Genomic DNA, 15,166 nt, shown 5'->3' on the forward strand with positions numbered 1-15,166 from the left:
CATATATCTACACAAAATAACATAACTTCAACATAATAATTTATCAAAACAAAGGCATTGGAAAATACACATAGCACAACATAGTCTTAATTTTTCCTGTTTGGGCTTTTTTTTTTTTTCCTCCCCTAGAAAAATATCTTATATACAGCACATGACTGATAGTATAGTCTTGCAAAAAAACAAATTGAAGCCATTCAATTCGTCCTAAGAAAAATGATTTGTTTGTCTATCGCTGGCCTCAATACAAAAACAACCATCCATGAGGTAATAATTGTACTTAAAGGATATCCTTTTGTTTTTCCTTTGTCAGAAATACACACTCAAGCTCAGGCACATCACTCATGCATGTGGACTAATATAAATATTTCAAAAGGGAAAATTCTAAACTTGTATTAGCAGAATATTGCTAGCTGGAGGAGTTGTCATAGCAACAAAGTAGCTCAGCTTCCCCTAGCTGACATCATATTCCACTCCTTCAGACAGTTGGAACCGAACAGCACCTCTGCTGGTTGTATCAGTGCACTGCATTCTTACCAACCAATCAATAATTAGGCCCATCCCTTCTTTTTAGTACCTAAAAAAACAATCATTGGCTAAAAAAAATCTTTGTGCCCTGTACTCTCCTTTTTGTGCTCTTAACCTGAGAATTTCTTCTGATTGGCCATCCCTACGTAGAAGACCTTGAATAATATGTTTGGAAGAGTGACTGACTTGAATGGTGAAAAAAAAACAAAAAAAAACACTTTTTTTGGGAGCTAATACACATTCACTCAAACCACACAATCATTAGTCATTCCAAACCGTCCATGGCTCCTTCGAGAAGGAGTATTCCCTCAGCTAAAGAAAGTTCTCCTACTGCTTTCTTCGAAATGAGTCCACAGCAGATGTCAAATAATGCTCGAGGATGAAACGAATATGAAAAGAAGGAATTTCCCTTAGATCCGTCCTCCGCAGAGGGATACCAGCAAAGTTCAGGTGTGCAAAGCAATAAATGTGGCTCCCTTTTTTCGGCTGCAAAGGCAGGGGCCAAATTCTTCGGAGCAGAGCTGTGCTCACAATATGAATATGGTGCAGATATATCATTGAACTTTCATTTAGCTTTCAAAGTCCTGAGGTCATGTTACCTCACGCTACCACATGCTCATCATTCCTCCAACGTGCATTGCCCGGATTGTATCGTCAAATTGGAAGACGTCCTTCAGCTAGGGTTGTGTCTTCATTGCATTATGAATCTGAAAAAAAGAAAAACAGATGAGTCTCCCTCCTGTTTTCACTTAAAGTCATGTATCTGCATTTTTTTTAGAACTCCTCTTACCTCTACATTCATATTTAAGATCAGAGAAGTACACCATCTCCTGAGAGAAGACGTACAACCCTAGTCGCCCTCCGGCATAGGTTTTGTCAAAGATGTTTCCAGAGTCTGCCATGATTCTCTTGCCCTCGTACATCACAACTCTAAAAAAACAAACAATCATTTAGATCATTTCAAATAATAAACATGTCAAGATTTATTTCTTGGTGTTTACAACTTACCTAATAAGCCCACTCTTTGGTCTATGGACAAGGTGCCATCTGTAGGCGGTGAAGTCCTTCCAGCCGATGTTCTTTGGGTCGTGCCACAGAGTACGAACCTGGAAATCAATAGATGTTAAAATATCTTCTAATCTTTAACCAAGAAAAGTTATACCAAATTGAGGGCTCACCTGTCCGGGTGTGTCTCCGGTGTGCCACAGTGCGTTCCTCAGGTGCTCACCAGGACCGGTGGTAGAGTTGACCACTTTGATGGAAAGGCCAGAGTAGCCTTGAGCCCGTGTGGGAGTGTGAGACCAATAGGTCTGTGTGATCTGCTTCCACATGACTGTGTAGAATCGAGAACTTGACTGGTAGCCAAACACAAAACCGGCGTAGTCGTCGTCTCGGTCTGTGTTGACGAAGAAGGTCCCGCTGAAGTCGACGGCGCTGAACTCATCGAAACCTTGTTGGGAGAGGAGATAGTTTAGATAGTTTAGGTTTTGCCAAGTCCGACATGGTTGCTAAGTGAATAGGTGGTTGCATACCAACGGCGATGCCTGGGTCACAGTTGACAGTCTGCACCAACTCCTTGCCCTGATGTCTGACCACCCAGTTGGGATCAATCTGAGAAGTGCCTTTAGGATCAAGAGGAACCATCTGGAAACGGCGGAAGTCGGTTTCACTGATGGCAAAGTTCTCTGGACAAACGTCATAAATATCCAGGACGTTGTCTTGGTCGAAATCGTCTTTGCACACATCGCCTCGGCCATCACCTAAAACGAAATATACATCGTGAGACACAGATGTTCTAAATACATGATCAAGAAGATTGACTGAAGGAGTGACTCACCATCAGAGTCCAACTGGTCGGGGTTGAAGGCCAGCCTGCAATTGTCTTTGTCATCGGGAATGCCGTCGTTATCGTCATCGTGGTCACAGGCATCACCCTTGCCGTCTTTGTCGTGATCAGCCTGGTTGGCGTTTGGTATGTACGGGCAGTTGTCCAAATTGTTCTGATGGCCATCCTCATCAATGTCCTGGTTGTTGTCACACTTGTCTCCCACGAGATCCGAATCTGAGTCAGTCTGTTGGAGAAAGGAATTTTTGGTTTTATGACCTGGACACTGGGAGATTGTTATTCTTTAGTATGAGAAACAATTCTTTGGATGGAATTTAAAACAGAGCCTTGGGCTCAGGCATGCAAGCGAGATCTATGTTCTTCAAATCACATTTCATTCACAGCTGGATTCGGCCGACACATTCCTTTCTTTCTTTAATGTCAATTTATAGCCTCTTTGGCTTCCAGACGCATCTTTGACATTTTTTCTCCGCACGCCATCGGGCCATGCTGAGAGACGAATAACGTAAAGCCGAGATCTGACCTTACCTGATCGGGGTTATGCTCGAGGGGGCAGTTATCGCAGTGGTCTCCCACACCGTCCCGATCCGTATCCCTCTGATCCACATTATAAACATATGGGCAGTTGTCGTTCTCATTCAGAACGCCTGTTGAGTTGAAGCACATCGTTGTGTTAGCCTACGGCACCAAGCTAATGTTTCTTTAAGATCCTGGAAAGCTTTGAAACATAATATTACTGTAAATGGTCACTTACCATCACCGTCAATATCCACAGCGCAGGCATCCCCCTCTCCGTTATTGTCCGTGTCGGTCTGGTCAGTGTTTGACTCGAAAATACAGTTGTCACATGTGTCACCAACATCATCCCTGTCGGCGTCATACTGAGCAGGGTTGTACACTCTCGGGCAGTTGTCCTAAGGAAATATCAAGGGAATGTCATTTTAGGTTTTTTTTTTTGTACTCAATGCGTAAAGCTGATTTGTAGCTATGTCTGTGGGGAAGGCATGGTGTCGAAGCAATAAAATACACTGTTGGGATTACTCACCCTATCATCAGGGATACCATCATTGTCATCATCGTGGTCACATTCATCACCACGGCCATCCTTGTCATAATCTTCTTGACCAGAATTGGGAAGGTTGGGGCAGTTATCCTGTATAGACGAAAATCACAGTTAGGGTTTGTCATTTTAGTATGGATTGTTGGCCTTTTGAATTTCTATCGTCGTTTGAGGTTTACCTTCTTGCAGTGGTAGGTGGCATTCGCCACGCATAACAAGTCCGAGTTGGGCCACCCATCCAGGTCAGTATCCTCTCCGCAAATATAACCATTGCCAGCATAGCCTGGCTTGCACTCACAGCGGAACATGGACTCGGAGAAGACGCCCAAATAAATACAGTTGGCGTTTTTGTTGCAGTTGTGGCTACCGTCCTGGCATGGGTTACGTGGTTTGCAAACCTGAAAACAAAACATCTCTGAAACTTAGTAAAACAGAAACAGAGAGTTTCTGGTTAAGCACAAAGTCGTCATTCATACCTGTTTTTTCGCCGTCGCTTGCTCCACTCCTCTTCCGAAGGGTTGAGAACCAGAGTAACGAGCTGGACACGGCTGGCAGTTGTAACCTGGATCTGTGTTCTCACAACGATGGACTCCATTGTATGTATAGCAAGCATCGGGGACCTCTTTGCACTCATCGATGTCTTTGCAGGTGATGCCGTCGCCTTTGTAGCCGATCGGACACCTGCCGCATTTGAACGAGCCATCGGGGAAGCTCATACACTTGGCGCCAGAGAAGCATGGGTTGGAAAGGCAACCATCTGCAGAAGATAATTGCTTGGTGTTATGGGTTGCACATGTGAGCTCGAAATAATTCAGATATAATTTAATGTGCTTACCAATGGGACAGTCCTGTTTGTTGCACACTTGAGACATGGTGGCGTCACCAACGCAGTCCTTGCCCCCGTATTTGGGAACGGGATCGGAGCAGAGACGTTTACGGTTCTGGATTCCTCCGTTGCATGTCACGGTACACGTGTCCCATGGTGACCAAGGTCCCCAACCGCCATTGACTGAAAGTTTGACAAATTACATGAATTTGTTGTTCTTGTGTTGAGAATGTAGTGATTATAAAATTGAGCTTACTAGGACAGGGTGACTTGTGGCAGATTTCAGTTTGGCGTCCTTCTCCCTGGCAGTCCATGCCGCCCATCTGGGGTGTTGGAGAGTTGCAGAGACGTATACGTGTGATGACCCCTTCTCCACAGGTCACAGAGCATGAAGACCAAGGAGACCAATGGCTCCACCCTCCATCTTGTTTGACTGCCAGTGCAAGATACACAAATTATTCCTCATCCTTCATCGCTGGGGAGAACAAATTTAAATTAAAGTCTTTCTTACATCGTTTGTCGCATTCTTGAGGGAAGCAGTCTCGGGTTTGGACTGAGGTGCCCTCGCAGTTACTGTTGATGCGATCGCAAGAGCGCCCACGCTGCTGGATTCCTCGACCACAAGTCACGGAACAACGGGTCCACTGAGACCAAGGGGACCAGTCGTCTTCAGCAGAGTCACTTGCTGTAAGCCGGGCGGAGGCGGGTTAAAAACATGACATTTTGGCAGAAAGTAGACGAGAATGGTCGCCTTGACTTACGATTTCCACATCTGGGGCAGCACTCTCCTTCTGGAACGGTGCCATTGGTGCAGGGAATCAGAGGACAGGAGATTTTTCGGCACACAGTGGCAGAGTTCTAATAGGAGAAACAGTCCGATTAGTACAAGAATGAGCTGCAGGCAAGACCCTAACCCGCAGTCGGAGTTTCTTCACTTACCTGGCAGGTACACTCGGTGCAGTCGTCCACAGTCCACTCGTCTCGGTCATTGTGCACAATCCCGTTGTGGATGCAAACACTACTGTGATTCTTGATTTGATCTTGAATCTTGGCGCTGACCTCAGACTGCAGGAAAAAACAGGAATACAGTAAGTGAAGGGAGGGGTGCAAGCCGGGGACCAAGGATGGAAAACTTTCACTTTGCCAAAGTTCCAGCAGAAATGAATCACCATCCGACATAATCATTACGACAAAGCCTTACTCTAGTAAAGCAATGCGAGTATAAGCAACATAGTTGTGTATTCACATGGCTCTCATTAGGAACTTGGCTACGGGCTGCCACGACAACGACAAGTGGCAGTGGGAACGCGCTAACAAAAAGACGAGGAACGTTTCTGCAGCGCTTACCACTTTACGCAGCTCGTTGGTCACGTGCTTCACCACCACACCGAGTCCTCGGAGTTCCTTGAACAGGCCTGCGATTTCCTCGCAGGAGTAGCCGCAGTGGGCTTGTAGATCTGAAGTAGAGAGAACAGTTAATAATGCGGCGACAGGAAGTGAAACGTAGGACAATACTACCGAGTACTGGAGAAGATCTCACCTTTGGTTTTGTGGCCAGTGTAGTCGGTCCTGATGGCGGGGCTGGAGCCGTTCATTGGGTTGTCCAGAGTCAGGACGTCAGTTAAGGCAGCTGCAGGTAGAAGCACAATCCCGTTAATCGATAATATTGTTTTGCATAACGATAAGTATCCTATATCAGTAATGAATCAGCAAAACCAATATATTCTGAAGCCTTACCTCCATTTTCGCATCCCTTATTTCTCAGAATGGTCTCCAGGGATGTCCCAAAGACGAATCTCACATTCTGAAGCACTCCCTGTAATGAAGATAAAATATTTAACAGACATGTTCCCACCAATTATGCAGCCATGAGAAGAAGACTCCTTACCATAAATCTATCCCGAGTTGCTCCCTTCGCAATCCTGAGCCTGGCGATGTCCGCCAGCTCCGCGGACAATACTTTCTGGATGGGCTCGTCCATCTCGGACACGTTGATTTCATCGCAGCCCACCAAGAGCTTCACACGGTCATCCTGGAAGAAGAGCGTGATGTTCTTCCAGTGCCCCGTGGCTAAGTGAGCCTCCTCGATGGACACCAGCTGCTGGTGGTTGCCGGTGGAGTAGAAGACATCCAAAGTATTGGCCTTGCCGTTGGAGATGATCTCCAACACGGGACCTGAGCCGTCTTTCTTCTCAATGGTCAAGAGGCTTCCTCTGTTCCTCTTGGACTGTTTCAGGTTGACTAAGAGGATGAAACCCCTCTCCAGCTGGATGGAGTCGATAAGGTCCCCAAAGGAGTTGTCAGGGACCGGCGGGATCAATTCTGCATTCAGAATTTTATATGCCGGGCTGTACGGGTCAGCCCCTTTGACCAAAGTCACGCCGTTGTGCCTCTTGTCTACCCGCACCAGATCGAATAAGTCATAAACACTGTTGTCATCACGGGTTTCTATGGAGGACACATACAGATGTTTTTTTTTAGGCACATTCTAAAAACGCAATATGAATATATTTTAATTCATTTCTCTGCATTCTCACCTGCTAATATCGCAGCCTCACAACTCCAAAGCAGCGACAACAGAAAGATGCCGTGCAGCATCATGGCTCTCAAGTCAAAACGCTAAATACAAATAAATCATAAATTACATTCATTTCATACCCACAGTTATCATTTCAAAGATATAAAAAGTTTACCAACCTTAAAAACAGAAGATTCCTTCAAAAGAAGCGAATTTCAAAAGAAAATCTCCTCCTGTTATTATTTATCCCGTCTCTTCTTGAGCTTCAATTCAAAAGTAGTTCTTATTTCTTTTTTAATTCCAATTGATGCTCTCAAGTTGGATTGCAATGTGTGACTGCCTGTTAGGGCGCAAGTGGAGACTATTTGAAGGCTTGAGAGACATTCCTGAGGCGCGAGCTGCACCAATAGCAGGCCAGATGCGCATGATGGGGCGGACCCGGGCCTCTTACCTCACACGGCTCGTCGCAGTCACATCCGAAACGCGCACAAAAATGCATTCCACAAGCTCAGCGGACAAATATTCCATATACTCACCCGGGTCAGGGGGGGTGTTTCCGGTTAAATAAATACTTAATGCCCCGGTTATACACCTAAGTGCTATTAATAACTTTTATATTGTAGGACAATGTGTGTGGGCCAGAATGACCTGAACACTTTGAAGATGGGCCATGTGTTTTTGTATAAATAAAAACACAACATTCCACAACTTTATTTATACTTAGGTATACTCAGTCTATTTGTTATTACTGTTTATTCTACAAAGCAGCTCCCAGTTTTCAAATAGTTGAACGTTAGTTTTGAATGTGGCCACCAGGTGACTCAGTGAGCAAGATACTGAGACTTGTCTAGACCGCTCAGAAACAATATCATACAGTATCATGGCATAAATTATTTGAATGTTTATTATAAGCCAAGCATTTATTTTTTTTGGCGTATATATATATATGGTTAATATGTACGTATATACTTTAAATGAATACATATATATTTGTATTTGTATATATTTGTGTTAAATATAATATAATTAAATTTCACACAAAATCACAAGATCGTCAGATTTGATATAAATTGTATTCAGGATCTAAGTCACGTATCTATCTCATTTAAAAGTAGGCTAGACATGCAGTGTGTGATAAAAGACACCAGCAAACATTTTGTAAAAGCCAAAAAAGGCGTTAAGGCGGTAACACTGCTTACTGGTCCAAAACAGTGATTCAAATGGAAAACATTGTGGTGGGGGGGGCAGAGTTTCTAGCCCGGTGGGAAGGATGCTTGCTGATATCAGCCAGGTGGGAGTGTGACCTCACGGCGTGGGAGGAACAACTGACAAGCGCCAATGGACTGGATAGCTTTGGCGGAAACAGTCCATAGATAACAAACGTTTATACTGCGCGTGTTACATAGCACCTCCCACGATCAGGATGAATCCGCCATACTAATTGCATAGGATGAAAATCTGTCTTTGCAAAGATCCTCTGTTTTGATATTTTTTTAAATGATTTTGAATGCGGCCGTGAGGCATGTTGTGCAACAAATTATGAGGATGACAATAAACTACATTGGTAATAATTGTTTAACTGGAAAGACACCTGAGTATTTGTTTTGTTTTATCATGACGCTACGTGTTCTTATAATCAAAACACTCAACCTTGGAAACAATTTCAAGCATCGTTTATGTTGTCGCCTGCAGCAGTAAGTTGTTTGAACTTTGCTTCTTTTAGGGAGTAGGCTGGCCACTCCTGTGGTATCTCATTTACAGTGGCCCGGGGGAGGCTGCATGTACGTACAGTATCAGCGGCGGTTCAGGTAAAAGAAAACGGCCGTGTTTCAACAGCGATAGTGGAAAGTGTGCGTAAGAGGCCTCTGGAGTTACATGTTAAAACAGAGCACAGTGACTCACTTAAACACATTTGGAACGTGTAGACATCAGCCAGATAATCGCTGTTGATGAACACGGGATCGTTTACCACTAATCAATCAGAGCCGCTGTAGAACTTTATCAAAACATATTATTTGCTTAGAATTTAAGAGAAGGTTGGAGAAAAACTTCATTTGAAACTTTGTTTTTTACCAGGAGTGGTGTTTGAACCCACAAGGACGGAATGTCCACTGACTAACTAAAATGTTAATTATATATAATGCTACAAATTAGAAAATAAAAGTGAAATACATGACTCAGCAGAAATGATTTTTTTAATCAAGCTAACTTCTAGGTAAGCCCTATTATTATTTTTGTGTGGGTGCCGTAATTGTCATCCAATTTTGGATTGACCCATATACGTTATTTAAACACATTGATCTGAATCTTCATCTGATTGCTTTATGAGCAAAATAACTGTAGGTCATCGTGATGGTGTTCGAAAAACTGTGTATCTCAAAACAGAATACTGTTTGGTGTGGAAAGTGTTCTCTCGAAATCACAAGTGAGCTTCTACCAGGAAGTTTGTGAGTCAAAAAGTATTTTTCCCAGGAAATGCATGGGCGAGTTGCAAAGGGTTGGGGTTTTTTTTTTTTGTCTCTGGCGCATGCCTGAACAGTGGCTATCATAAATCATTGGAGAGAGCCATTCACTAGTGCCTCTGTCAAACAGGAGAGGAAATGACCTTATCTGTAACAGAAGATCATTTCTATTGCTGAGATAAGTATCAAACATGCTCGCTTGCATTCGTCACCACGAATCAGACACTGTTCTGCATTTGGAGCCTGATGAACATGTGAGGAAAAATGCATGGAAGAAAATGATAAATTAGTGGCAGTAAATGCGTTCAATCCCGGCAAGTGATGTCATGACGTGCTTATAGTTAATGGGTATTCGTCTTTTCGGACATACAGTATGCCTTTCCTAGACTATTCCAGTCTCTCGCTTATCTTTTTTTGCAACTATCTGACCCCATTACCATTTCCCCCCGCTTAGAATCTCAGTATATCATAATATATTTATCTAATGTATTATTTTAACTTTATTTCTTGTGTATGTGTTGTTTTTTCCCCAACTTTGAGGGCCAAATCAACTAATTAGCTTCTGTATGTTTGTTAGCAAAGGCTAGCTTAGCATTGAAAAGGGAGTAGACTAAAATAGTCATCCTGGCTATATATTAAATAAGAATTATCTACTTTATGAATAATATTTTGAACAACTTTCTTATTTGTTCAGGTTTTAAAAGTGTTTGAAACCTCAAGATTATACGTATGTTGAATTAGCTCCATGTCAGTTAGCAATGTTTGGCGTAGCATCTCACCAGGGAATTGCTATTAAATAGCCTGCACAGTTTTCTTAATGTTATGATTCTGTATTTTGTTAGCCATAAAATCAGGGATCAAGGATCGAAAGATTTCCCACAAAAAAAAAATTCTATCCCACAACGTCTCCATAGGAAGCATTAAAAATCCCCCATGACACTATCCAGTGGGCTTCACTGACAAAAACTATTTCCTTGTCCCTCAACACACATTTCCAAGCTCCACTTGCAGTGGAAACCCCATTTCCTGGCCTCGTAAAATTCAGCGCTGATTTTGAGAAGTGAAACATTTGGGGTTGCCATGTCCCAAGATACCCAGCAACTATTTTACAGCATGCTGCCCCCCTGCAGTCCCTAAAACCTGCCAACTGGATGATGAATGCCACCTCATTCTGTCAATCTGGAGACATATTTGTCCTCAAATTATTCTGCGTAATTCATATTCCACCAACACAATCGCAATACCGTATTTATATAATATTATACTTCAACTTGAGTAGCGTGAGTTCTTTTGCCACCTCAACCAGTTGTTCATTGCTTTTTGGTCTATTTTGTCTTTCCCCTTCAGTGTTTTTCCCACCCCACCTTAATTACCTGCATGTGTTCCTCCCTCGGTCTGATCTACGCAAGTAACTGTCTCCCTTGTTTGCGGCTCAGCCTTGTTCTTCTCTTCCAATTGTTTCTATCTGACCCACATTTCCGTTTCTTCTTTGAAGCCTTGAGCCCAACGATGTGAATTCCTTCGCTTTAGTTGACTCAGGAAAAAAAGAATTCCAAATGTCTAGCTCTCACGTGAAGACTTGGACTGTTTTATGTTAACATATGTTTGTTTGGGTTGGGGCCAGAAACATCATGTGTACAGTTTGGGGGCCGTTGCATTTGTTTATCTTGTTCCATATTGACGTGGATGGGTTCACCGATATTGGACTTGATTGACAGTTGAGGGGGTTTGCTATTCTCCCACTGTCTGCGGCAATACAAATATCAATTATGTTATAACCATAACATTTCCATTCATTCAAATCATCAGTCTCCATTGAAATGAATAGAAAAGACATTAATCCGTTCCAGGAGCTCCCCAAAAAGTTTAGATTGTGTTTTTAGTGATATAGCAATATGTAAATTGTATATTATTATAAAAAAACATACTCTAATACCATAATTTAAATAATGATAAAAATATTCAAACATGTTTTGGGGCTGTGGGGGAAAGCTTTTGCCAAATACTATGCTACCAGGAACTAATAATTGGTCAAGATGGTCATAAATACAAAACAAGTTCTTTAATTACAGTATATGAGGTCAAGTTGGGTCGTCCAGGGAACGAGCGATTAGCATTTTTACCTTTCTTTGTTCATTCATGTGAATGGTTGCTTGTTTTTGTGTACACTGCAACTGACTGATTCTGGGTGTACCCTGCCTGAGGCGAGTCAAATATTAGCAACACACAGGACTTGTAGTCATGTGAATATCTCCAAATAGCGAAACAATTGTTCTTGTGCAATGTTGCTATGTTGCTGTCTGCTGTAATAGAGTAATTAGTGTTTGATTTAATGGCGCTAATTTTCGCCCCAGAGCTTGAATTACAGTATTTACCACAATGGCCGGCGAGGGAATTTCATTCTTGGTAGGCCGGGCGTTCAGCAAAGATGTGTGGTTCGACAAGGATCCCCTCCAAAAAACGATGAGGCCAATTTTTTTTGGTTGCTATAGATTGAAAACGTTTGGATTTGACATCAAAAGATGAAAAAGAGACCAATAGTTCAACTTTCATTTCCAGGTATTTACAGTCCATCTGGATCTGATACACAATCTACAAGATCAAAGTTTTATTTGTAACAAATGGTGCATAGTTTTAGGTGAGCATTGTAACAGTTTGATTTAAGTTAAATGTGGGATGGCAGAAGCTCAGGCTATATTTTTATTTCGGGTTGAAGGTATAGTCGATTTTAACACCATCGCGAGGAGTTAATATTGTTTGTCAAAATATGACTGGTCGTTATTGTAGGCCATAGTCGTATTTTTTTGGAATCCAACTTAATCCACACGTGCTTGAGGACTGAATTCCTGGTGAATTCCCAAGAAATAGCCAACGGGCTGCTTGTGTATAGAAAGAACATTCTTGGCCGTTTTATTGTGTTGACAGAACATCCGCACTGAATAACACTTGAATGTCATCACCTCGCTACGGTCAGCATGGTGAGACATTTGGATATCACTCGGGTTCCCTTAAGATTACTGCTACGATTGACCTACTTTTAAAAATGACCTAATTCAATACAACTATACATCTACTTATTGTCATCCAGATGAACATTACAAATTTCTTAGAATGATCTCATTTTCCAGGTTATACCTAATACTTGTGAGGCCCTATCTTTTGGGATTCCTTACATTCTCACACATGTTTTTGCTCAATCAAAGCTGGTAAGCGTTGAATTTTTTCCAGTAGCTGTATGGCACACACTTGCCTCGAGGTAAAGGTTATTCCACTTTAGCACGTTCTGGGAAGTACTTTGCGGTAAGTATAAATCAGAGCATGATGTGTAATTGTGAATAAATCCCGTGCCGTGTTGCGTTAAATGACTTGTTGTTAAATTGAGCACTATTGGAGCCAAAGTGAAAAAGTAAAAAACCGAAAAATATCAAAATGTTTCTGTACTGTCTGAATGTTTCGTCTTGACAATATAATGATCTTTTTTTTTCTTGACACTTTTAGATTTTATTTTTTTTTTTAACAATTAGCTTGATATTAGCTCGTTAATGTAGTGGTGCTGAGGAAAACATCTGCTGGAAGATTATGTAAGACTTTAACAGTTTCACAGTTTTCTCACAATATTACGACTTCATTCTTAAAAGATTATCACTTTTTTTTCCCGGAAAAAATTATAACTATTGTGATGATTTAATTTGCCCTTGAGGGATCTATAATTAGTCTAATAAATAAAACAAATACTGTCATCTTATTTTGTAACATTTGGATTGTTCTCTGTTCTTGGAATCAAATCTTTCATTGCGTAATTTTAAGACTTCATTCTTGCAGTTTTGAGTTTTCTTTTCCACATTTATGTTTTGATGATGACTGTAAATGTCACAAAAGGCGTTTTAGCAATAAAACAGAAATCACGTGTACTGTTTAAAGTTGCTTCGTGTCCAGTGCTTTTTGCTCCGTCATTCCCCGACGGTTCTCCTGGAAACCAGTCATTCTTGTCTGCGGCTGTCTCTGTGAAGAACAGGGTCTCCTTCTTTTTTATGATTGCCCTTCTGTTTCATAAAGCCAGGTCGCTTCTATTTCCAGCATCTCAAGCATCTCCTTCCAGTCAGTGGCGAGAATTCTTCCAATGCTCACGGCAGCATTTGATAAATCTCCACAAACAATACAATTGATTATCCTGTCTGAGCTATGTATAAGATTCCTCGTGTGTTTTTATGTACCTTTCACTGAATTGGCTACACCATCAATATTTTGACTCGTGTGCACACAATTGTGACTGAGGTCAGTTTCGGTGCCCGGGAACGCTGCCTAAGAATGTACCGAACACAAACATTGCCTCGTTTTTATCTCTTCACCTTTAACAGAATCTGCACTCGTCGAGGAGCTTCTGACGCATTTGAGAAAGGTCTTAAAGGAAGTGCTGACTTCTTAGTATGTGATTTGTGGCAGTGGCAGGGAGTTGTTTGTGAATGCTGATGGCTCGGTAGATGAATTATTGCACTGCTGGAATGTTTTTTACAGTTATTGTGATGCCCTCATATGTGGGAGAGGAGAGCCACAGTTGCTGATATATTTTTCAGCTATTTATTAAATGCCAAGAGCACTGGCAGAGCTAGCAGGGGGGCCGCGATAACACTGCCCCCCCCCCCCCCCCCCCTACTGAAATATGCTTGGACTCCCCAAATGGACTAGACCTTTTGGGTAATATCCACTTTTTTTTACAATCCTACCACGAGACCAAGACAAGTACTTTTACACGTGTACAAAGGCACAGACGGATGCACCTGTTCTTCAAAACAAACATTCTTTCCAGCTCTGATCATCGATAAAATATATTTTTGTTCTCTCTCTGTGTGGCCAGGTACCAAATACCGATATCGTAGTTGGGAACTGCTGGTATATAAGAATCGATACAAATATGCCAATTATCTAATAAAATGGTGGAATTTGCTGGCAAATATTCACATAAAGTTACGGAGCCAATGCATGTGCACCAGATGGATAAAGTGCCCGTTGTACGTTTTGTGTTATCTTGGTTGCTCGGGAGGCAACGAAAACAGACCATGTTGGATTATTTTCCTTGCCGTTCAACATTGGCCACCCACCACACCGTGTTTAAAATATAGAAGTGGACGGTTTGTGTGGTACATCTAGACTGTGCAGTTTAGTTGATTTTTATTTTATTTATATGTAGAGGAAATCTAAATTTCCAAAGTTGATGGATGGATTAAGATGATTAAGTCGCAAATGGCCGTTCGTTCGACTATTATGAAATGATTTTTCCCGGCATAAGCAACAGGTGCCACCTGTCACTGTTTGTAAAGTATTCGTCTTAATGTCTCTTTTCTATCCGCATCAATGAATCGTTACGTCGCCACTTGCCAAGTGGTGACTAAGCGTCTTAAAATTGGCGGCTGTCCGGCCAGAGCGTAAGTTGTGAAAAGCAAATGATTCCAATGTCCTGCAAAACATCACTTCCAGTTATCAACAAGTGGGCACATGCAGACTTTGCCTCCGGAGGTTGTTTTTTTTTTTCCACGTCGGTGAATTCGTATATTTCAACATAGCGTAACTGAGTAATTGATTAAGATGACTATAAGATAATGTATTTTAGTAATTTCACATGTGCTAGCCAGATGTGATCCTCAATAAACAATAAATAAAATAAGATGAATGGATTCTTCCATGTGGACAAATGTGTCATAAATACTGGGTTGTACACATTTGGTCAATTTTCCCTCCACTTTACAGGATAACTAAAAAAAAGTAAAATTCTCAGAAAGACGTTTCGGGTCATCAGTGTACAACGGTTCCAGGAAGCCTGGCCTCCCCTTCCTCATGCCGCATGTCTTTCCATGCCCCATGAAAGAAAGGTTCCCGCCGCTCCTCCAGTCATAACTCTTGCTGTCATGTCTGAGCATTAACGGTAAAGCCC

General features: G+C 42.0%; 1 protein-coding gene across 2 annotated transcripts; it reads right to left on the minus strand.

Moving 5' to 3' along the window:
* Positions 1-16: 16 nt before the first annotated feature.
* LOC119115810 (thrombospondin-1-like) lies at positions 17-7,129 on the minus strand. Of its 2 annotated transcripts, XM_037240622.1 has the most exons (22): positions 6,955-7,129; positions 6,795-6,876; positions 6,146-6,705; positions 5,995-6,073; positions 5,798-5,887; positions 5,605-5,714; positions 5,197-5,322; positions 5,019-5,115; positions 4,769-4,942; positions 4,514-4,690; positions 4,267-4,440; positions 3,908-4,188; positions 3,611-3,829; positions 3,417-3,524; positions 3,126-3,285; positions 2,900-3,018; positions 2,363-2,597; positions 2,058-2,285; positions 1,704-1,975; positions 1,534-1,631; positions 1,316-1,455; positions 17-1,232 (listed from the first exon to the last, which is right to left on the minus strand). In XM_037240622.1, the coding sequence occupies exons 2-22, from the start codon at positions 6,856-6,858 to the stop codon at positions 1,225-1,227; spliced, it is 3,519 nt and encodes a 1,172-aa protein (XP_037096517.1). In that variant the 5' UTR covers positions 6,859-6,876; positions 6,955-7,129; the 3' UTR covers positions 17-1,224. The 2 variants fall into 2 exon arrangements, with proteins under 2 accessions (XP_037096517.1, XP_037096518.1); XM_037240623.1 differs by lacking the exon at positions 3,417-3,524.
* Between the last annotated feature and the right edge of the window lie 8,037 nt (positions 7,130-15,166).

The sequence above is a fragment of the Syngnathus acus genome, chromosome 22, assembly GCF_901709675.1.
Source record: "Syngnathus acus chromosome 22, fSynAcu1.2, whole genome shotgun sequence".
Classification (NCBI taxonomy): Eukaryota; Metazoa; Chordata; class Actinopteri; order Syngnathiformes; family Syngnathidae; genus Syngnathus; species Syngnathus acus.